Source organism: Cydia strobilella, chromosome 11, assembly GCF_947568885.1.
Source record: "Cydia strobilella chromosome 11, ilCydStro3.1, whole genome shotgun sequence".
NCBI classification, from domain to species: domain Eukaryota; kingdom Metazoa; phylum Arthropoda; class Insecta; order Lepidoptera; family Tortricidae; genus Cydia; species Cydia strobilella.
Window position 1 is genome coordinate 410367 of NC_086051.1, and position 24848 is coordinate 435214.

Genomic DNA, 24848 nt, shown 5'->3' on the forward strand with positions numbered 1-24848 from the left:
AAACACGTCAGACGCCTGCGTACTAAACACGGCCGGTATACAGCGACAGATGATCGCGTCCGTCGACTTGACCGGCCCCACCGCGCTCCTGAACCCGCCGCGGCTCTACCACGCGTGCGTGGCGGCGGGTCTGACGCCGTTGTATATGGACGGCTTGTTGACCAACCCCAGTGCGGTGAGAATATAAACAGATCTGTCTAAACCGAAGATAGATATAACTCCGTAATAGATGGATGGAAATGTGTAACAACAGGAAGTAATGTTATTGCGCAATCATATAGTAAAAAAAAAATTAATACTGATAAACCTAGGAAGAGCGGTGTCTCCCAACTCCCAACACAAATTATTTTTATTAAATTGGATGTGTACATGTGAATTTTTATTCTAATAATTTTGTAATTATGTTGGTATTTGTAATTGGAATTTGTAATTTTATACTATACTTATCTTCAATATTTATCAAAGATAGATATAACTCCGTAATAGATGGATACAGTCTAAGGAAAAAACGTGCCTCGAAAATCGAGAAAATTTGATTCTCGTTCAGAGGGCGCTACTAGTTTTGGCCTACAGTCGTATAGATGGCGTTGACGGTTTCGTTTGTTATTTAACAATTTTAACGCATATCAGTGAAAGAACATGGGTCAAAATCATAAAAATAATTAATGCAAATAAAAAAAATAATTTATCTATATTTAAATACATTGTATCGTATTTTTATAAATCTCCATTTTTAGTTTTAAAATGTGTAGACAGATGGCAGTGAATTTACTGGGGTTACAAAATTTACTATGACAGTACCGCTCTAGTATAAGTTACTCTATGGTCTAAACTAAACTAAACACGGCCGGTATACAGCGACAGATCATCGCGTCCGTCGACGAGACCGGCCCCACCGCTCTCCATTCTGTATAATAATTTTACAATTCTGGTGTACATGTTTTTTATTCATTTTTAGGGTTCCGTACCTCAAAAGGAAAAAAACGGAATCCTTATAGGATCACTCGTACGTCTGTCTGTCTGTCCGTCTGTCACAGCCCATTTTCTCCAAAACGACTGGACCAATTAAGTTGAAATTTGGTACACATATGTAAGTTTGTAACCCAAAGACGGACATGTAACGTAAACAAATTAATTTTCAATATGGGGGCCAGTTTTGGGGGGGTAAATGGGAAAATTAAAAAATAAAGTTTTTCAGTCTATCGTGTTACATATCAAATAAAAGAGCTCATTCTTAGAATTGCAAAATATTTTTTTTTTGTAATTTTAAAATAAATAGTTTAGAAGTTATTCAAGAAAATAGGCTTAAAATGGCCAACCCCCCCCCCCCCTTTATCTCCCAAACTACCAAGTCAAAAATTTTGAAAAAAATACATAAAATAGTTCTTTACCATGACAGGAAAACCTATTAGAAATGTGCAGTCAAGCGTGAGTCGGGCTTAATTACTTAGTTTTTGATCCGACCCTACGGGTTTGTAAAAACTCACGTTTCACATAAAAAAAATACATTGTTAAAAATTGTGTAATGTACGGAACCCTTGGAACGCGAGTCCGACTCGCACTTGGCCGGTTTTTTATTTACTTATTATGCAAATGAAAGACGACTAGGCGTTTAAAGTGTTATGTTATTGCCATTTTTCTTTGATAAATAAACGTATGTTTATATTACAGGAGGAGCAACGCAGATTCCTATTATCAGTGGCGCTGGAAGCTCGTCTGACACGATTTCTGAAACGTTGCGCCCATGACTGGGCCACGGGCAGCCATCATGGGGTCGGCTGTACTCTCCCCTTCCTGGTAAGTACTAGTGGCTTGGTGTCTTGTGTCTTCGTAATAAGGTTTAGATTTAGGTTTAGGAAATACATGTTTAAACTTACCATAATACAAAGGAGAGGGTAATTAGGGTCCGCTCAATTAGCCTCATGCATGAAGTTTATATTTGAACGAAATATGTTTTATTCGGATGTTTGTTACCGTTATATCATGTTACAAATGCATTTCCGTTTTTAAATTACCATTTAATTACTTAAAATTATAAATAAAAAGTACAAAAATTTGCCCGCGAAAAGCTAGTGAGCGAAACGCTCGAAACGCCACGTGACGTCACGCGTTCGACAGATTAGTGTCATTAGTAGCAAACGTCAGTTGGGCCGCCCAACGTGTGACGTCATCACGCTCTGTCGAATTCGCGCCAAAAATTATGAGCGTTTCAACCGCTCAAAAATTTTCAACATTTTAAATATTTTTTAATAAAATAATGTTAAGGTTTACAAAAGTATTTTTATCATTTCCGGTGTTCCAACGATATAAATTATGAATCCAAAAATAAAAATTAATTCATGGATGGATCTAATTATAGTCCAACGTAAACTTACAAACTACCCAATTGGCAACCTCAGTTTGACCGAGATGACAGTCAGTGACGGATGCCTAAATCGGTTTATAAAAATAACGTTTTTTTTATAATTAAAAATGTCTTCATGTGTCGTGAAGTGGCTCAGAAGTTATTTTTCACATCACCAATTCGATAAGGGGCTTTTTCTTCCCTGCTAGGAGGGATCAAAGTGGCACTTTTCTTCCCTGCTAGGAGGGATCAAAGTAACACTTTTCTGTTCTAGGACACTATTTTTACATTTTTTTTAGCTTAAATAATATTTTTAAATATTATAATTACCTCATAGGTGATGTGAAAAGTAATATGTGTCACATGGCAGCAAAATTATTTCCATCTTGGGCGTACACACTTGAATCCCTCACTACGCTCAGGATTCTACTTTAGTATCCCTCGCTACCCTCGGGATTCTATTATAGAATCCTTGGCTTCGTTTAGGATTCAATTGTACGCCCTCGCCGTAAATATATAATTTTGCTCCCTTGTAACACAATCTACTATTGCTCATATCAAGGACAGTGGAATCACTTTTCACGTGTAAGTAAACAGATAACTTCAGTAAATTTTGGAATAAATATGACGACATTTTTTCAATACTACCGTGCTAAGCTAAACTGAATACGACTTTCATAGCAACATACGGCTTTTTAGATTACAAGAATAATAGGGATGACGTTATGCCTAATGAAGTAGACTATTTTATTAACTTATGTTTAATTTATATATTTTTTAATACAGTTGCTCAAAAAGTGCTACTTTTCGTGGCTGTTTAGCGTGCGGAAAGTTGGTTTTCGCGAACTAGTGCTTTTTACTTTTCCAATTTTTTTAATTCATTGTTCCAATTCATGACTACTTTTGATGAGAGTTAATATTAATTTCCTTTAAACGTCGTAATCAATATAAAAACCTACTGTTAAAGTAAGAATACGAAAAATATGCATATTTCATATTTTATTACTTGCCTCTTCATCATTATAAGTATTATTATACGTTTATTTTTTAATGTTGAAAACCCGTTCTTAATAAGTTGTCTAAATGGAACGGAACGCCTGTCAAAGAAGAGGCGTTTTTTCTCACTGCAAGAATGTTTTAAGTTTTCAAAGGCAACATTCAATATTGTTTTTATGAATATACGATACACAAATAATCGTAAATAACGATATTTAGGTAATAATAGTACAATGTTTTATATTTACAATTGTTTCTGTCTTATAGAACATGCATTTGAAAAAAATACTTTCATTGAAGTGGGTTCAATAATAATAACAAAATCGATTCTAGTCGAATAAAAGCTAAAAAAAACACCTCTTCATAATGTCAATGTCAATGATGTCAAAGAATTAATAATATAAAAGTTTCGAATTTCTTACTTGTTGTTTTTCTTATTTTTTCGCAACTGTATTAAAAACCGTCGTTCGATACACATGCAGAAATGTCATTCTTGGTACTCGTGAAGTAATGACATACTTTCCGCACTAGCATCAAAATGTACTATTCTATATTGTAATAAATTCCTTATTACAGGTTTGTATTTTCTTTTTCTCTTTCATGGGATAGAGCTATAAAAAACCACCTAGTTATTTCAAGTTAATAATCAAACTTTGTTATTGCCATTTTACAAAAAAAAAGGCATTTTACAAAGGTAGGCATTTGTTATACTTTCCATTCAGATTCCCACAAGATACTATTAGCAGAAAACTATGGAAAACAGCTGTCCAATTTATTAGTTCGGCCAAGCTACATATTTTGACTAAGGTGTAGTTTGTGAAGTTAGGGCTTGTAGAGTTAGAAAATGTTTTTGGTGGGATACACTTTACTGTTAGAAACTGTCACCGATTTAACCGTTTTCCAGGCAAAGTACCTACGATTACACATACGCGCCAGTAGAATTTCAACCTTACTAATCCGATATAAGGTGCAAATTAGATTGGACTTTCAGGAAATGTGTCGACTTCAAATGAATCTTCAAAGCTGAATTAATTGGAATATGTTTGGATGTTTTGGGAACACTGTGTGGGTGTATTGGACTGGAAAAGGATTAGCGCTGCAGAGTCATGAGTCTTCTCAATTCTAACTTTATTCCACTTAATTTTAGGTTATTTATAATAACAGCAGCAGCAGCTCGTAGCATTTGACCGATCTAGCGTTATGCACGTATTCAGGAATGTCTCGCTCTCACACCGCAGAGGCGTCCATTGTCGGCATCCGATGTGAAGATAGCCTTACGCTCATGTTAATGCTTGCGTTGTATGTGTGTGTGTGTGTAGGTGGAGTGGTGCTGGCTTCGCGCCTTACAACTGAAAGAGAACGCAAAAGAACTCACCGCTCCGCTGTTCTCCTCCTCATCTTTACCCGACAGGTGATTACACTTTTGTACATTTACCAGCTTTTGCTCGCGACTTCGTCTGCGTGGACTTAGTAACAGCAGCTAGAGTAAGTATACCGCCTGGAAAAATTCTCATAGCAATTATTCAATTTGAGCATATTATGCACACATATTAGCAGGCACTTCATTAATCATCTCAATTCCACCCCGCTTTTCACTTTCTTAGGGGATGATTTTCGGGATAAAAACTATCCTATGTCCTTCTCCGGGACTCAAACTATCTCTATGTCAAATTTCTACTAAATTGGTTCAGCGGTTTAAGCGTGAAGAGGTAACACACAGACAGACAAAAATTAATTAATTTTAAAATTTTATTTTTTATAGCTATTTTGTGGTTTGTGTTAACCCTTTGAACGTTAGACGGCGAAGGAATATGCCGTGCCCCGGACGCCAGGCGATCGCGATTATTTAAGCGAAATCGAACTTTGCGGAGTCGCGCGTAAGTCTCTATTGCATTAGCGAAGCTGACGGCTGTGGCCGTCGTTGGCGTCCCTGGCAATACTTTCCGATGACTTATTCCTACAATACAGCCGTCTGTGGCGGTCAAAGGATTAATCGTAATTTATTTAATTTTTCTCTTTACACCATTTGTGATTAAAGAAAAGGGATCCATCAAAAAAAATTCAATTTTTAATTTTAAAACTAACACGGGACAATCGCGTACAAACTTACGTTTATTTATGGCCTAACGTTTCGAACGTGACGTTACGTTCGTGGTCAAGATCAAGTGCTGGTAGTTCGCAAAACCCGCGCGGCAAGAAGATGTCGATACAATTCCTCGCCTGTGACCACGAACGTAACGTCACGTTCGAAACGTCAGGCCATAAATAAACGTAGATTTGTACGCGATTAAGTCTCGTGTTAGTTTTAAAATTATGATTTAAAATCGGGTTAGTTTAAATCAGTATATTGTCAATTTTTATTTTTAAAGTTTCTGTGATAAACACAAGTCATCCATTTCAATGACAAACTTTTATAGGTGGCTCATGTTAAGTCTATTTGTACGAATTGTACGTACATATCTCTGTTGCGCCCTGTGGTCGACTGATATACAACAGATCGTAAAAATACCTAAAATGTTATATTTGTGACAGGAATGTAGTGCGATGTTTGGAGCACTGCGTTCAACAGTTGACGCAGTTGACGGGCTTACTGGACGCCATCCTCACTAAATGCTGCAACCTCATAGTTCCCGATGGTAACTATTCCTACTAATTTATTTCTTATGCCTTCTACTATTGGTATAAGTAAGTTTTCGCCCAACCACTCTGAAGAAAACCGAAAACTGATAACTATTTTAAATGACAAAAACTTTCAAAGACACTACGACGCGTTTTATATTTTTTCATTTCTCATGCTCTGAGAGAGGGTCATTGTTGTTCTAAAAGTTGTGCAGAAAATGAAACGTGTCTACACTAGAGCATTTTGCGTTCGAAGTATGATTTTTTTTAATTTGTTTAAGATAAGCAATTAAATTTTGAGTTTAAATGAATTTGTTATACAATTTCTATTCTAATATTTGACTCCCCATTCCATAAATAACGATACTTTTGCCTAAATTGTTAATTGAAAGTACCCTCAAGAAATACTTCAAAAATTTATACTTAGACATGTTTTTAATAGTTATTTACGATACAAGTGCGAAAAAGAGGAAATTCGAAACGAGTGGCGATAAATTAAAACACGACCGAAGGGAGTGTTTTAAATCGACACGAGTTGCGAATTACCTATTCGCACGTGTATCGTACAACGTTTTACAGTACATACGGCAGTTTAAATTTTTGACATAGTTACGAAATGTGCTAATTTACGCACTAGTGCGGAAAAGTAGCACCATATGTACTGTAAAAAAACATTCGCATTTTACTTTCCTCGTATTCGAAATGAAAAGTAGAGTGTTTAACTAGGGTGAAAGGCATCATTTCAGCCTCGTACTATTGGCGCTCTCACTGCGTTCGAGCGCCAAAATACCTCGGCAGGGTTATGTGCCTTTCATCCCTTGGTTAACAATCAACTATAAAAAACACAACCTTCTCAGAAATACGAGCTTGGTTTAAAGATTTTCAACTGTCAAAACTGCTGCGTAATAATTTGCACCAACATTGCCTTAGTTTTCTGTTATTTTTTGTAATCACAATATTTGTTTCAGCTCTGAGCGAGATCGAAGAGAAATACAAAGGAGTAGGCACTGTGTCACTTTACTTCCAAGTGGTGCAATGGTTTCTCCGAGTAGGACTGTTGCCCGAGAGACACCAGGAACTTCCGTATCCAGCACGGCAGCTGAATGAAATATACACAAAAAGGTAACACTAATTATTACCATTTTTAGGGTTCCGTACCCAAAGGGTGAAAACGGGACCCTGTTACTAAGACTCCTCTGTCCGTCTGTCTGTCACCAGGCTGTATCTCATCAATCGTTATAGCTAGACAGTTGAAATTTTCACAGATGATGTATTTCTGTTGCCGCTATAACGACAAATACTAAAAAAGTACGGAACCCTCGGTGCGCGAGTCCGACTCGCACTTGGCCGGTTTTTAAATACAAATACGCAAAATACACTTGTTTGTGAAAATTGTCGTGGTAGTCGATTTTAAGGTTTTCGGGGTGCGGAGTTAAACGAGATTTACACAAAAAAGTAACACGCTTATTAAGACAACATAATTGTTTACATACAAGAATCCAAGATTGTAAAAATCGTCATGGTAGTCGATTTTGAGGTTTTTGGGGGTGCGGATAATTTGATGTTGGACGCTGTACTACCTCATTTTTAAAACTGAGGTACTCGTACCAATTTTAAATAGATGTTTTATTTATTATATTATATTTAAAATTAAAATTAAAACTGATGGCCGGTGGGGCCGGAAGGGTCTGGAGTGGCGTCCGCGTACCGGAAGACGAACTGCCGGTAGGCCTCCAACGAGATGGAGCGACGACCTGGTGAAGGTCGCGGGAATTCGGTGGTTGCGAGCGGCACAGGATCGGTCGGAGTGGCGAGCCTTGGGGGAGGCCTATGTCCAGCAGTGGACGTCTATCGGCTGACATGATGATGATGATGAAAATTAAAATCTACGGGAATCTAAATGAGTTTAAACTTTGTTGCAGGCGAATGAAACTGCAACGCTTACAAAGTGGACTATCCGATGAGGAGTCGAGCAAATCTTGCTCGTTACTCTACATCGACCAGCTGATTGAGCACGAGTTTGGTGGCGAAAGGATACAGCAGTGAGTTGTGTTTTTTTTATACATAAATACTGACTGATTATACAGAGTGTCCTTAGCCAGTGGACAAAGCCGAAATGTACATATGCATTACGGTATTTAGAATCAGTATACAAAGTATCATAACAACCAGTGTAGCGGTTACGAAGAAATTATTAAATTACGATTTTTTACTTTGGAGCAGCCTGTATGTGTTAATAGCTCCTTAGGTAATAAATAGTATGAAACCTTCCTCGACCTTATTGATTATCCTTTTTATTTATGACATTAATAAGATTCTGACTTTTGACAAATGTCATCATTGCCGCACATTTTCGAACAAACACTGCCAATAGCTAGCCATATACGCACGGTTTTGCCCGTCGGATCTGCCTGAAAGATGTGTCTGGCGACACATCCGTCAATGTGTGGCGAGAAATAGACACAGATGGGCAGCGGACGGGCATCCGGCGGACAAATCTGTGTCCATTTCTCGCGACACATTGACGGATGTGTCCGAGAGACACATCTTTCAGGCAGATCCGACGGGCAAATCCGTGCGTGTATGGCTAGCTAATGATTAATACAGTATCTTTCTTCGTGTTGTCAATCATTGCAATTAATTTTTGTTTGAAAAATTTTTTTTTTATCTTTTGTTCTAATTAAAAAAATATTAACGTTAGAGCATTCCTGAGAAGTAACCCTACGTGGGATTTCAGGATTTGTCCAATGGCTAAGGTCATCCTGTATAATTTTGCGGATAATACCATTTATAAATTCCTCTTTGTTTAGAATGTGGCTGAAAGGTGGCAGCGAGACCAACGGCCTGTATCCACCGCCGTCCCTTTACTCTCTCCTAAGATTGTATCTACTGCCCGATATTGCTGAAGAACACAAGCACTCGCTAGTGCTATATCTGCTAGTTGATTACTCTATGGTTTATGAAGTCAGGTAAGATATTATTTGTGACATTTTCAACCTCATTGTCGCTTGTCAATAAGGTTGATTTCAAATTGAAGCTATATATTTTTTTTTTTTATTGAAAATTTAACAAAAATTATAACATTATAAGCACCTTAATCTAATGTTCGCCAAACACTAAAATAATCTTAAACTAAATAGGTACACTAAATCTCGTGTAGAGATCTGTTCGTAGAATATCGCATTATGACGCACTTTTCCCTATATCTTTTTGAAATCATAATGTACGTGAGAAACAATATATCTCAATAATATTGTCTTCGGTTACCGCGATAGTTACTCATGAAATAAAACTATGAAAACGGTTCCCTCCCTCAAACTCCCTTCCGAGTTTGTTGCCGGTCCCATATTGGGATACCCTCCTACAATTTAGGAGGGAATTAAATCTTCTCGGGTCCGTGGTGTAGGGTTGGAGCCGGCATAGTTTTTATCGCGTATATATATATATATATATATATATCTTTACTTGAAAAATAATTATAGTGTATAACTAGCCTTATGAACCGATTTTGCATGTACAACCAGCCTTAAAGTTTGTAGTCTATGATTGTTCATTATTTTAGTATGTGGGTATTTTTGCACTTTGTAATTTTTCCTCAGTCACCCGTTGACCACGAACGCTGTAAAGAGTTCGAAACGTCGAGATGTATTATAAATTCAATATACGCGATATAATCCGTTTTCATAGTTTTATTTCAATATATCTCATTTTAAACGGATTCATGTTGAGGGTATAAACGTCCGTTCCACGGGACGGCTAAGAACGGTTCCTCGCCGTATGGCCCTAGCCCAGAAAAACCCTCGTGTCATAGGACCAACCTATTATGAACGACTTCCGGCTGTTATAAGAAGTGAACTGTGTGACCAAACATTCAAACGCCGATTAAGAGATTTTTTGTTGGATATACCGTTGTATTCTGTTAGTGAATTTATGAATGATGTATGATGTATTTTAAAGATCCACCGCAGGAGATACTATCTTGACATTATTTTGAAATCTTATTATTCTGTAATTATTTAATTTTTAAATTATTATTTTAATGATTATATTCTTATGACATCCTTGTTTTGACGATCATAATATGAATTCTTGTAAATTTAATGCCTGCAATTTATAATGTAATCTGTATTATGAAATAAATGAATTTAAATCTAAAATTAAGTAAACTACAGTAGTTAGGAACATACTTATACGTAGGTATCTTAAATCTATCATGCGAGACGGTATCAACTGTCCATGCGTAGATCCTATCTCGTTGAGATAAGGTCTACGTTCAGTAACAATATGAAAATAGCGCCTTATTGACAACCGACAATAAGTACCCTTTTGATTGAGAATGACACATGTTCATTTCTATCTTAATTCTTGCATCCCACCCAAAAAAATAAAACGATACCTGAGATATAATATTTATAGATTAAGCAATAATATTGTTTGCTAAAACTTGACCTGGATTCTTTCGCAAAAAAGATCGTGGGGATTTGGCACAACGGATGTTTTGATCGTAAAATTTTAATGCATAAAAAGTTGCTAGATGTGATGTATTTTTGATCGTGTGACGCAAAAAAATATTTTCAGTTGCAAATATTATTATAATGACTTTTGCATTGATGTTATCGAGAATTTATACGTAAACAACATAATATTGTCTTTGGTTATCGCGATAGTTACTCATTAAATAAAACTATGTAAACGGATTATATCGCGTATATATGAATTTATAATACATCCCGACGTTTCGAACCCTTTACAGCGTTCCCTTTACAGGGTTCGAAACGTCGGGATGTATTATAAATTCAATAGACGCGATATTATGAGCTATTATGAGCGATTACCTGCAGAAATAAGGACGGAACCATCCGATACAACATTCAAGCGTCGATTGAGAAACTTTTTACTGGACAACCCATTATATTCAATAAGTGAATTTTTTGACATAACTGTATAATTTATAATCGCATACCATTTTTGACATTTTCCTTGTTTATTATTGTTACTATTTGACGATGAGGTATGAGAAGGCGTGCTAATAGAAACTAGTACTTGTTATTAACGTATCAAAAGGTGTACAATTTCAGCGACTAAATCTATCAATTTTACATTTTTGCGACTAAAATCGATAACGGGCTCTTAAATGGGGCATTTTCTATGAAAAGGGACCTTATTGTCGATGGCGCTTACGCCGCACATCGTCGCGGGGCATTGTATTTATATCGATGCACCGTTAATAATGGCGTAAGCGCCATCGACAATAAGGTCCCTTTTTATAGAAAATACCACAAATGTAGTATAATCGAATTTAAACTGTTGTGAGACATACTAATATTAAATCATTTTACGGTTTAGACTCACTTGTTTTAACTCGCGCGACATGTTTCGGAGAGCCTAGGTCTCCTTTCTCAAGCACTAATAGTGCGAGCAGCGTTCACGACGACCGTGTATTGCGTACTGCCGCTGCCGCGCGCCGCGTCGCTCGCTCGAGTGACTAAAACAAGCGAGTCTAAACCGTAAAATGATTTAATGTTGTATAATATTGTAGATACGAGGCGGTAGTGCGCAGGTTGATGCAGTTCCCGACGATGTTCGGTTTGAGCAACACCGCCATTAAAGCTACGCAGGCGTTCTGGCATCTCGACCACAGGGATTTTGATGTAAGTTTTGCAATCGCACTTAAACTATCGTGAGACATATTTCAAAATATTTATCAGTACGGTTTTTACTCAGTATTATTTTTAGTCGCTTTTGGCGACATGTTTCGGATTCTTTGGGAATCCATCCTCAGGCACGAGTGTCCGCGGCGGTTGTACGTCGTGCACCGAATCCGAAACATGTCGCCAAAAGCGACTAAAAATAATAGTGAGTAAAAACCGTACTGATAAATATTTTTAAGTTTTGCAATGGTTCTATACTTTATTTCATGCCTATATCAACCTTTATGCATACATCGTGAACTTAATAATATAAGTATAGGTTTATATCATAAGTCTGTATATAACTAACAATCTATGGGCTTCAAGAAAAGAGCGTATTCCCATCTTAAAGGCCGGCAACGCACTTACAACCCCTCTGGTGTTGCGGGTGTCCATGGGCGGCGGTAATCGCTTACCATCAGGTGATCCGTCTGCTCGTTTGCCTCCTATTTCATAAAAAAAAAAAAAAATATTATTATTATTTGTATCTCCGTTACAAACTCTCGGGTTTTCAGGCCCGGTCATTTATAAGGCGTGCGTGGGGATATAGATCCAACACGTAGAGGCCGTTTGGAGAGTTTTGATGTCATGTAGAACGCCTGCTGGAACCCATTCACGGGTACATAAATAGATACCCGTAAACCGGTTTCAGTAGGCATTGGGAGCTATTATAGAAAAGTGGAAAGAGTCCTGGTCTATGGCTTAAATTTAGGTGGAATATAATACTGGGCTATTGCTAAGAGTTCCGGACAATTATTAATTCCGTACCCAAAGGCTAAAACGGGACCCTATTACTAAGACTCCGCTGTCTGTCCGTCTGTCACCAGGCTGTATCTATATGAACCGTGATAGGGAGCGTTCAAATATTACGTAACACAATTTTTGAACATTTTCGACCCCCCCCCCCCCCCTCCCCGTGTAACGCGCCGTAACGTTTAGTTGTAACCCCCCCCCCCCCCCCCCCCCACTAAATATTACGCAACACTTAGTGACCATTTTTTTACCTAAAAGTTACAATTACCTTGCGCAAAGTACCGAAAAGTCGCTAAAATACCTTTATTATTTTAATCGCGTTTGCGGTAAATAATAAAACAATATATTCCCTAGTTTAAAGTTCAAATAAAAAACAATGTTACGTAACGGGTTGTTCGAAGCCCCCCTCCCCCCAAATTACGTTACGTATTATTTGAACGCTCCCATAGTTAGACAGTTGACATTTTCACAGATGATGTGTTTCTGTTGCCGCTATAACAACAAATACTAAAAAACAGAATAAAATAGGGCTCCTATACAACAAACGTGATTTTTTTGCCGTTTTTATAGATAATGGTACGGAACCCTTCGTGCGTGAGTCCGACTCGCTTGGCCGGTTTTTTGTTGAAGTTATGAATAATCATCGAAATGGGTCTGGACATAGGTTTTGTTCAACTACGAAAAAGCAAAAACAAATTTTTATTTCGAAATAATATAGAAAAAAACGTTACAGTTTTTATTACTATAAATATACTCCAAAATCATGACTCTTGCAGTAGCATAAGATTGCTTGAAACAGGTTCTAATTTTGGGAATTTTAGGGTCCGTACCCAAAGGGTAAAAACGGGACCCTATTACTAAGACTCCGCTGTCTCTCCGTCTGTCACCAGGCCGTATCTCATGAACCGTGATAACTAGACAGTTGAAATTTTCACAGATGATGTATTTCTGTTGCCGCTATAGGGGTTGTTGTTATAACAGCAAATACTAAAAACAGAATAAAATAAATATTTAAGTGGGCTCCCATACAAGAAAAGGAATTTTTTGGCGTTTTTTGCGTAATGGTACGGAACCCTTCGTGCGCGAGTCCGACTCGCACTTGGCCGGTTTTTTAATAAGTACCAGTTTAAAGAGACATTCTTTAATCTACCATGTTTGTATCCGTACAAGTCCGTACAAGGTTGTGTTGTACAAGTCCGGTTTCAAAACTTTTTGTTTTTTAATTAAAAAAGTAATCATTTTTAGGGTTCCGTACCCAAAGGGTAAAAACGGGGTCCTATTACTAAGACTCCTCTGTCCGTCTGTCTGTCACCAGGCTGTATCTCATGAACCGTGATAGCTAGATAGTTTAAATTTTCACAGATGATGTATTTCTGTTGCCGCTATAACAACAAATACTAAAAAGTACGGAACCCTCGGTAGGCGAGTCCGACTCGCACTTGTCCGGTTTTTATTGTATTGTCAACAAGTCCCGTTTCAAAACTTTTTGTTTTTTAATTAAAAAAGTAATCATTTTTTTCCAGTTCGCTCTCGACCAACTCCAATGCCTAACCGGCAACACCCTCTCCCCGTGGCAACACCACGCCGTCCTTTCCTCCCTCCTCGCGCAGAACATGTCGCAGGCCGCCCTGCAGTACCTGCACGTGCGGAAACCCGCGCCCATACAACACAACCGGGTCAACGACCATGACAAACTGGAAGATTGGCAGAGCTGTTGTAACCTGTATCTGGCTAGAAAGTTGGTCTTTGAGGCGCTGGACGTGGTCAGAATGTGCGTGCAAAATGCTGGGAGTTTGGAGGAAAAGCTGCATGTGTTAAATTTCTTTTTCAAAGGTAAGTGTATAGGCAATGACAGGGTAGTACAGAAGACTCTTTTTACGTACAGAACTTGATTCAAGCCGCTTTACAATACTAAAATTATAAAAATAGATTGTCCTCGTTCCAGCGTGTTCACGATTTCATCAAAGGGACCCATGAACCCCTGAGCTTTTGCTAATAATAGGGTAGTTGACACATGTTGAATTTTCATAAGTAAATCTAATTAAATAGATAAAAAGTGAGCAATTAATGACAATAAATTGGAAAATTAAGAAATATATGGGAATAATAAAAAAATACAAGACCTCAGTTTCGAAAAAAAAAAACTTTTTTTAAACTTTCAAATAGGATAAAAATAACGGTAGCATTCGATTCCTTACATTGTATTTAAAAAAAAATGTATAGCAACAATATACATGAACCCAGCATTTCACCGACAAAATCGCAATTTCCTTGTTTTCCATACATCGGAACGGCATCTAAGCAAAGTGACACAGTGACGTCACAATGTGTTGCCATTTGTGTTAAAGGCGTTAAAGCATTTGCTCAGTAAAGTGGCGATGCCAGACTTTGACCATCATTTGTGACTTTCGTATTGCTTTAAGACAATGGGTCCCATACAGACATTTGATCTTCAAAACAAACCTGATCGACTGATACCATAAAAAAATTGTCAACTACCCAATTACAAGAATTACCAGGGCACAGGTTTTTACCAAAGTGACTACCATCTAATCCTCTTATTCAGATAATTGCCGAGTTTAGGATTTCTCAAATAAGTGGATGTTTGAGGAATCTGAACTCAGTTTGATGAATTCCATTCCAACAAGTCGTAATTTTTCAAATCTTAAGATTTGAATACAACTTGTAAATATATAAAACCTCCGGAGAATCACAAAAAAAAACAATGCTCAAATCAGTGAACATGATGCTAATAGGGTATTCTACAATTTTTTATGAATGGTATTAGTCGATCAGGTTTGTTTTGAGGATCAAATGTCTGTATGGGACCCATTGTCTTAAAGCAATACAAAAGTCACAAATGATGGTCAATGTCTGGCACCCGCACTTTACTGACGAAACACTTCATACAAAATGACTTTACATCGTGACGTCAGCATGTAACGTCGCTAATGTCGCTATCGCTCAGAAGAGTTAGAAGCTGTGGAAAACAAAGAAATTGCGATTTTGTCGGTGAAATATTGCGTTTATGTATATTGCTGCCATACAATTTTTTTTTAAATAAAATTTAAGGAATCGAATGGTACCATTATTTTTTTCCTATTTTGAAGTTACATTTTTTTTTATCAACTTTGATGTCTTGTATTTATTTATTAAACCCATATACTGATTTAAACTTTCACGATTTTTACTCATTATTATTCAACAACGACGGGACTTAATCGCGTAAAATAAGTTTTAAATTTACCTCCGACGTTTCGAGGACGGCGTTATCCCCGTGGTCTCAGAGAAGACTGGCTAAAGTTGACATCAACATCTTCTAGTCGCGCGAGTTTTTCGAACTACCTGCACTTGGTCTTGTTGTCGGAGGTAAATTTAAAACTTATTTTACGCGATTAAGTCTCATCGTTGTTGAACAATAATAAACCCATATATTTTTTTAAGTTTCCAATTTATTGTGATAAATTGCTCATTTTCTATATATTTCACTAGATTTAGTTATAAGATTCAACATGTGGAAAATACCCTATTGAGTCTTAATTTCAGGGTGCCACAACACAGGACAGTTGTCAAAGATCCTCCAGGTGACCCTGCTGCCATTCGAAGAGGAAGCATTCATTAAATACTTACAAAACTGCAACGAAACACACACTTCGGATATACTCATCATGTACTACTTGCATCAAGCCAGGTAATACAAATCTAAAATAAGTGAGGTTGTCTGAAAGAGATCGCTTTTTAGCGATAAGACCGCCTGTTGTTACCTAGTCTTAAGCTTGTATTTCGCTTTCTGTGTATTTTTTTAACTTTAAGGTGCACAATAAAGAGTTTAACTTACTTACTTAAGTGGTACTAATACATAATAGTTGTAAATCTATTAAATGATTGTGAATTTTCAAGCAGCACGTTTTGTACATAATTTGTGGATACCAAACTACGTATTAAAAATACACGAGGGACGAGGGGTGTACCGCGCCCACCCGAGTTGCATTCGCTATTGTTTAGTAGCTCCGTAGCTCGGTACACGACAAAGTTGTCGGTCCACTGTATACTTTTTAGGGTTCCGTACACAAAGGTTACGGAACCCTATTACTAAGACTCCGCTGTCCGTCTGTCTGTCACCAGGCTGTATCTCATGATCCGTGATAGCTAGACAGTTGAAATTTTCACAGATGATGTATTTCTGTTGCCACTATAACAACAAATACTAAAAAGTACGGAACCCTCGGTGCGCGAGTCCGACTCGCACTTGGCCGGATTTTATTACACAGTGGATTTACGATGGTTGCTTTCATACAAAACCAGTACTAGCAGTCGGACGTACGTATATTGATTTGATGATTATGATATGCTACACAGGTACTTAGAAGCGCAACAACACAACTGTAAACTCCGCCACACGAAACGCACAAACATCTCATCATCATCATCATCCATCGTGGACGTGATGGACCGTCAGCAGGCGCGCGACACCCTAGTGGAGGTGGTGTGCTCGTCGTTGCCGACCATAGCGACCAGAGTGGCGCACACGGCGCTCGGCGACCACTGCGAACCTCATAGTAAGTGTCTACTAACATAACCTCATCATCATCCATCGTGGACGTGATGGACCGTCAGCAGGCGCGCGACACCCTAGTGGAGGTGGTGTGCTCGTCGTTGCCGACCATAGCGACCAGAGTGGCGCACACGGCGCTCGGCGACCACTGCGAACCTCATAGTAAGTGTCTACTAACATAACCTCATCATCATCCATCGTGGACGTGATGGACCGTCAGCAGGCGCGCGACACCCTAGTGGAGGTGGTGTGCTCGTCGTTGCCGACCATAGCGACCAGAGTGGCGCACACGGCGCTCGGCGACCACTGCGAACCTCATAGTAAGTGTCTACTAACATAACCTCATCATCATCCATCGTGGACGTGATGGACCGTCAGCAGGCGCGCGACACCCTAGTGGAGGTGGTGTGCTCGTCGTTGCCGACCATAGCGACCAGAGTGGCGCACACGGCGCTCGGCGACCACTGCGAACCTCATAGTAAGTGTCTACTAACATAACCTCATCATCATCCATCGTGGACGTGATGGACCGTCAGCAGGCGCGCGACACCCTAGTGGAGGTGGTGTGCTCGTCGTTGCCGACCATAGCGACCAGAGTGGCGCACACGGCGCTCGGCGACCACTGCGAACCTCATAGTAAGTGTCTACTAACATAACCTCATCATCATCCATCGTGGACGTGATGGACCGTCAGCAGGCGCGCGACACCCTAGTGGAGGTGGTGTGCTCGTCGTTGCCGACCATAGCGACCAGAGTGGCGCACACGGCGCTCGGCGACCACTGCGAACCTCATAGTAAGTGTCTACTAACATAACCTCATCATCATCCATCGTGGACGTGATGGACCGTCAGCAGGCGCGCGACACCCTAGTGGAGGTGGTGTGCTCGTCGTTGCCGACCATAGCGACCAGAGTGGCGCACACGGCGCTCGGCGACCACTGCGAACCTCATAGTAAGTGTCTACTAACATAACCTCATCATCATCCATCGTGGACGTGATGGACCGTCAGCAGGCGCGCGACACCCTAGTGGAGGTGGTGTGCTCGTCGTTGCCGACCATAGCGACCAGAGTGGCGCACACGGCGCTCGGCGACCACTGCGAACCTCATAGTAAGTGTCTACTAACATAACCTCATCATCATCCATCGTGGACGTGATGGACCGTCAGCAGGCGCGCGACACCCTAGTGGAGGTGGTGTGCTCGTCGTTGCCGACCATAGCGACCAGAGTGGCGCACACGGCGCTCGGCGACCACTGCGAACCTCATAGTAAGTGTCTACTAACATAACCTCATCATCATCCATCGTGGACGTGATGGACCGTCAGCAGGCGCGCGACACCCTAGTGGAGGTGGTGTGCTCGTCGTTGCCGACCATAGCGACCAGAGTGGCGCACACGGCGCTCGGCGACCACTGCGAACCTCATAGTAAGTGTCTACTAACATAACCTCATCATCATCCATCGTGGACGTGATGGACCGTCAGCAGGCGCGCGACACCCTAGTGGAGGTGGTGTGCTCGTCGTTGCCGACCATAGCGACCAGAGTGGCGCACACGGCGCTCGGCGACCACTGCGAACCTCATAGTAAGTGTCTACTAACATAACCTCATCATCATCCATCGTGGACGTGATGGACCGTCAGCAGGCGCGCGACACCCTAGTGGAGGTGGTGTGCTCGTCGTTGCCGACCATAGCGACCAGAGTGGCGCACACGGCGCTCGGCGACCACTGCGAACCTCATAGTAAGTGTCTACTAACATAACCTCATCATCATCCATCGTGGACGTGATGGACCGTCAGCAGGCGCGCGACACCCTAGTGGAGGTGGTGTGCTCGTCGTTGCCGACCATAGCGACCAGAGTGGCGCACACGGCGCTCGGCGACCACTGCGAACCTCATAGTAAGTGTCTACTAACATAACCTCATCATCATCCATCGTGGACGTGATGGACCGTCAGCAGGCGCGCGACACCCTAGTGGAGGTGGTGTGCTCGTCGTTGCCGACCATAGCGACCAGAGTGGCGCACACGGCGCTCGGCGACCACTGCGAACCTCATAGTAAGTGTCTACTAACATAACCTCATCATCATCCATCGTGGACGTGATGGACCGTCAGCAGGCGCGCGACACCCTAGTGGAGGTGGTGTGCTCGTCGTTGCCGACCATAGCGACCAGAGTGGCGCACACGGCGCTCGGCGACCACTGCGAACCTCATAGTAAGTGTCTACTAACATAACCTCATCATCATCCATCGTGGACGTGATGGACCGTCAGCAGGCGCGCGACACCCTAGTGGAGGTGGTGTGCTCGTCGTTGCCGACCATAGCGACCAGAGTGGCGCACACGGCGCTCGGCGACCACTGCGAACCTCATAGTAAGTGTCTACTAACATAACCTCATCATCATCCATCGTGGACGTGATGGACCGTCAGCAGGCGCGCGACACCCTAGTGGAGGTGGTGTGCTCGTCGTTGCCGACCATAGCGACCAGAGTGGCGCACACGGCGCTCGGCGACCACTGCGAACCTCATAGTAAGTGTCTACTAACATAACCTCATCATCATCCATCGTGGACGTGATGGACCGTCAGCAGGCGCGCGACACCCTAGTGGAGGTGGTGTGCTCGTCGTTGCCGACCATAGCGACCAGAGTGGCGCACACGGCGCTCGGCGACCACTGCGAACCTCATAGTAAGTGTCTACTAACATAACCTCATCATCATCCATCGTGGACGTGATGGACCGTCAGCAGGCGCGCGACACCCTAGTGGAGGTGGTGTGCTCGTCGTTGCCGACCATAGCGACCAGAGTGGCGCACACGGCGCTCGGCGACCACTGCGAACCTCATAGTAAGTGTCTACTAACATAACCTCATCATCATCCATCGTGGACGTGATGGACCGTCAGCAGGCGCGCGACACCCTAGTGGAGGTGGTGTGCTCGTCGTTGCCGACCATAGCGACCAGAGTGGCGCACACGGCGCTCGGCGACCACTGCGAACCTCATAGTAAGTGTCTACTAACATAACCTCATCATCATCCATCGTGGACGTGATGGACCGTCAGCAGGCGCGCGACACCCTAGTGGAGGTGGTGTGCTCGTCGTTGCCGACCATAGCGACCAGAGTGGCGCACACGGCGCTCGGCGACCACTGCGAACCTCATAGTAAGTGTCTACTAACATAACCTCATCATCATCCATCGTGGACGTGATGGACCGTCAGCAGGCGCGCGACACCCTAGTGGAGGTGGTGTGCTCGTCGTTGCCGACCATAGCGACCAGAGTGGCGCACACGGCGCTCGGCGACCACTGCGAACCTCATAGTAAGTGTCTACTAACATAACCTCATCATCATCCATCGTGGACGTGATGGACCGTCAGCAGGCGCGCGACACCCTAGTGGAGGTGGTGTGCTCGTCGTTGCCGACCATAGCGACCAGAGTGGCGCACACGGCGCTCGGCGACCACTGCGAACCTCATAGTAAGTTATCTAAACTTTCGCCATCTATAATTTGAAAATTAAAACTCCTAGCAACATGCTTCAAAGACAAATATTGTAGAGAATTTAATAAAGAATATAATGGTATAGTTGTATGAATAATTAATAGAAGTACCAGTTAGTAGTTTTTATGAAAACCGGTGAAGTTACAATAAAACAGTCAATTATAGTTAACGTTATCTCTACTGAGCTCGTTCACTTACCTGTACTAACAATGGCATTCTGTTAAACAAAAGCCATTATTTCTTTTATATGAGCGCGTGGCCATTGTGTGTGAGCCTCAGGCACAAAGGCCACGCGCTCACATAAAAGAAATAATGGCTTTTGTTTAACAGAATGCCATTGTTAGTACAGGTAAGTGAACGAGCTCAGTAGAGATAACGTTAACTATAATTGACTGTTTTATTGTAACTTCAACGGTTTTCATAAAAACTACTAACTGGTACTTCTATTAATTATTCATACATAAAGATCAGTCGATTTTTTTTTTATGTAACTCAAGTACTTTTTCTGCAGAACCTTTGCTATTGATGAAATGGCTCTACCAGGGATCGGAACCGGTTTTTTGCAAAAACTTCGAAATAACCATATATTTCAAATTATTTTGTAGTCGAAATGTAGGACTCAGATGTGTTTTTAGGTAACGACATCGCATTATTAGATTGCCCAATTAGAAATGAAATAATTAGCACAGAACGAAAAAATACCGGTTTCGTTCCCATACAAAAAATACCGGTATCCGCTCCCTGGGATCTACGTTTTAATGAGTCAAATAATTTTGTTTTTCAGTTCTAACAGCAAAGCCGATGTCCGTGTTTGTTCAAACGAAATCACCCAAAAACACGTTTACATACAAGTCGTCTTTTATTCAGGTATTGTCAAGTAATGTCTTTAGACATATTAAATTATTTTAAAACGGGTCACTCACGTATTATTAAGTCGAATAGCTCGAAATGTTTCGATCCAATTTAAAAGGACCGTCTTCACGGAGCAACGACACGTGAGTCTTCGCCTGAGCCTTCGGGAGTCTTATAATGTGTTTAGAGTTATAAAAAGCTATATCAGGCTTTTTCCTTCTTAAAATTTCTTGCAGTATTATCAATGTGATTTATGTGATATGCTTAGAATGCAACCGTAGTGAATCTGATGCAATTTTAACTGTACTTTACACACACACACACAAACTATATAATTTTTTTATTAAGTCAACTATGGAAGTAGGTGTCTAGGTTTTATTTTTGAAATGTATTTTCAGGACACAATAGAGAACGCCAGTGAGACCTGGGTAAATAGACCTAAGATGAGGCGCGGCATCAAACGAGCGCTCAATATTGAGGACACACCCTTCATCTGTACTCCGAAGTTATCACGAACTAAGAGGTAAATTACAGAATAAACACAAGAGAAATTAAATCTATGGATACATAATTCGAAATAAAAACTTTAATTTAATTTAAAACTATAATACAGAGTGCAAGGCTTGGATACCGGTTTTATTTTAAACTGTTATCATATAAAACTTTCGAAATTCGGTTTAGTTCTAAAACCCGTTTTCTATAAGTAACTTGATTTTTGTAAGAGTATGGTATAAATGTATTTTCTGATGAATCGATCGATAGATAATCTTTAAATCCTGTAAAAAAACTAATAAATGCCACGCGTTACCCAAACCAGAATCTCTCAAAACGTTTGCGATCTCAAGAATAGTTAGCAGTGAAATCAAAATAAACCGGTATCTATTAACCGGTTCCGAAGTTTTTTATTTCAATGAGCAGGTACTCGTGATATATCACTTGAATAGTTTCAACGCAGGACCATCTACTTTATGATCAGAGGTCGGACAAATCATCCCAAAACTAAAATAAAATAAAAATAAAAAAAACCATCAAAAATCATTTATATCTCAAAATAGGACAAGATTTATTAAACTCGTATTATGTACAGTATTTTTGAATCAAATTTCCAGATTGAAACTGCAGTTCAAAATTGTTCAATTTTTTTTTATCCTGTTCCATACTATATTTATTTTTGCGATAATTTGTCCGAACTCTGTTTATGATTTGTTTAACCTCTGCTCTTCTTCCAGTATATTCAGTGACTTCCAATCCTCGTCGACGCCCCCGAAGCGCGCCAGGCTCGACCTCGCCGGCACGTCCCACACGCCCCACACGCCCCACACGCCCCACACGCCCCACACGCCCCGCACGCCCCGCACGCCCCACACGCCCCACCTCCCGCGTACACCACGAGAAGACAATATCACTCGACAGATGGCGACTCTGCTAGATATGCCAGAAGTGCAGAGTCCGGATGGCAAGATATATGATAGAAGCGGGGCTGGGACGCCTCATAGTATACTCAAGGTAAATTTACACTAAACTCTACCTTATGTTTACGTCTTTAACCTCCAAATTTTCGCACACACCCTTCGACTTTGTTGATATGCCAGAAGTGCAGTCCGGATGGGAAGATATAATGATAGGAGTGGGGCTGGGGCTGGGACTCCCCATAGTATACTCAAGGTAAGTTTACACTAAACTATACCTTGTGTTTACGTTTTCAACTTCAAAATTCCCGCACACACCAACAGGAGACAATATCAGTCGACAAATGGCTACTCACTAGATATGCCTGAAGTGCAGAGTCCGGATGGAAAGATATATGTGTCGTTTTCAAGCAAAAGGTACCACTGTCACTTACCATAAGGACACTGACAGGTTTTTCGTATAAAGATACAAGCAATTTTCGTCCTTATGGTAAGCGACAATGTGGTACCTTTTGATTACAAACGTCACATATGATAGAAGCGGGGCTGGGACGCCTCATAGTATACTCAAGGTAAGTTTACACTAAACTCTACCTTATGTTTATGTCTTTAACCTCCAAATTTTCGCGCACACCCTTCGACTTTGTTGTTATGCCAGAAGTGCAGTCCGGATGGGAAGATATAATGATAGGAGTGGGGCTGGGACTCCCCATAGTATACTCAAGGCTTCTTGTCTGTTTGTCTGATTTAATATCTTGTCTTTTTATTAATTATATAACAATTCAAGTCTTGGAGACCCTTTACATCTCTGGATAATTTGATGATCTTTTTTATTATTATATACTTTTTATCTCTGACACCTAGAGACTTTTACATCTCTAAACAATGTTAGTACTTCTGTTGTTTGTATATTTTTTTATTAGCTTTTTTTGTGTAATTTGACATTTATATTTATGTAATTGTTTTTTTTTTGTAATTTTGGGTTAATTTTATTGTTTGTAAAAATTGACATGTAAAAGTGCCCCTGTGGCCTATTTGCTGAATAGATGTTTGATGTTTGATGCAAGGTAAGATTACACTAAACTTGATCTTATATGCATGACCAAAATGTAAGTATTCGATTTGCAACTTACATAATTTTTTGTGAATAGATAAGAAACTCGGCCCTCGGTCACGACGCGCCCTCGCCAGTCGATTCCCGTTATCTCGGTGACAGTGATGACGAATTATTAGAGACGGCCAGCAACCACACACATTACAGCGATTCTACCAACAAGTAAGTTTTTTTTTAATACTACGTCGGTGGCAAACAAGCATACGGCCCGCCTGGTGTTAAGCAGTCTCCGTAGCCTATGTACGCCTGCAACTCCAGAGGAGTTACATGCGCATTGCCGACCCTAACACTCCCCTCCCTCGAGCTCTGGCAACCTTACTCACCGGCAGGAACACAACACTATGAGTAGGGTCTAGTGTTATTTGGCTGCGGTTTTCTGTAAGGTGGAGGTACCTCCCCAGTTGGGCTCTGCTCTAGATCTGGAACATCCGCTGTCCTGTGCCCTACCACACAAAGCGAGATGTCATTCACAGTGCCCATTGCATACCTCTCTTTTGGACATAGTTTAAGGACATACCCGGGACATACTAAATTATCAGTTACCAAATCAAATATCATTTGATCTTTAATTTTTAATACATATAATGACTTGGCCATCGCACGGCTGCATAATGACTCATTATGCAGCCGTGCGATGGCCAAGTCATTATAGGAAGCGTGCATAAACTGTAGGGGGCAGCACAGGAGACGTGAGATTTTTGGCGCGAGGCGTAAATGTGTAGTTTATGCTTCCAAAGTAGCCCACAAGATGGCAGCACTTGCTTTGGCGTGAAGTGTCAATTTACACGTGATGTATATGTTTATGGTTCCGATTCAGGCCACAAGATGGCAGACCCTCCAACGCGCAAAATTAAAAATGAAAAGAAATGAATGAAAGATATCTAATATTGATGCGGTTTTAACACCCCCTGGCACTGACTACAATAACCGACTTGGTATCACATTACATTTCTAAACTTTTTTGTAGTAGAATTATTGCGTTGCGAGACGGGCATCTTTTTACATGTAATGTT

General features: G+C 40.7%; 1 protein-coding gene across 1 annotated transcript in view; it reads left to right on the forward strand.

Annotated features, from left to right (window-relative positions):
• The window catches only part of LOC134745404 (serine/arginine repetitive matrix protein 2-like), a 61307-nt gene that overhangs the window by 14702 nt on the left and 21757 nt on the right, over positions 1–24848 (forward strand). The window contains exons 10-23 of the mRNA XM_063679445.1: positions 1672–1797; positions 4660–4751; positions 5873–5976; positions 6928–7081; positions 7882–8001; positions 8770–8928; positions 11499–11610; positions 13926–14235; positions 15949–16093; positions 16762–16961; positions 21245–21327; positions 21711–21835; positions 22542–22818; positions 23873–23997. Coding sequence (XP_063535515.1) covers positions 1672–1797; positions 4660–4751; positions 5873–5976; positions 6928–7081; positions 7882–8001; positions 8770–8928; positions 11499–11610; positions 13926–14235; positions 15949–16093; positions 16762–16961; positions 21245–21327; positions 21711–21835; positions 22542–22818; positions 23873–23997 — 2132 coding nt within the window. The remainder of the gene's footprint in view (positions 1–1671; positions 1798–4659; positions 4752–5872; positions 5977–6927; positions 7082–7881; positions 8002–8769; positions 8929–11498; positions 11611–13925; positions 14236–15948; positions 16094–16761; positions 16962–21244; positions 21328–21710; positions 21836–22541; positions 22819–23872; positions 23998–24848) is intronic.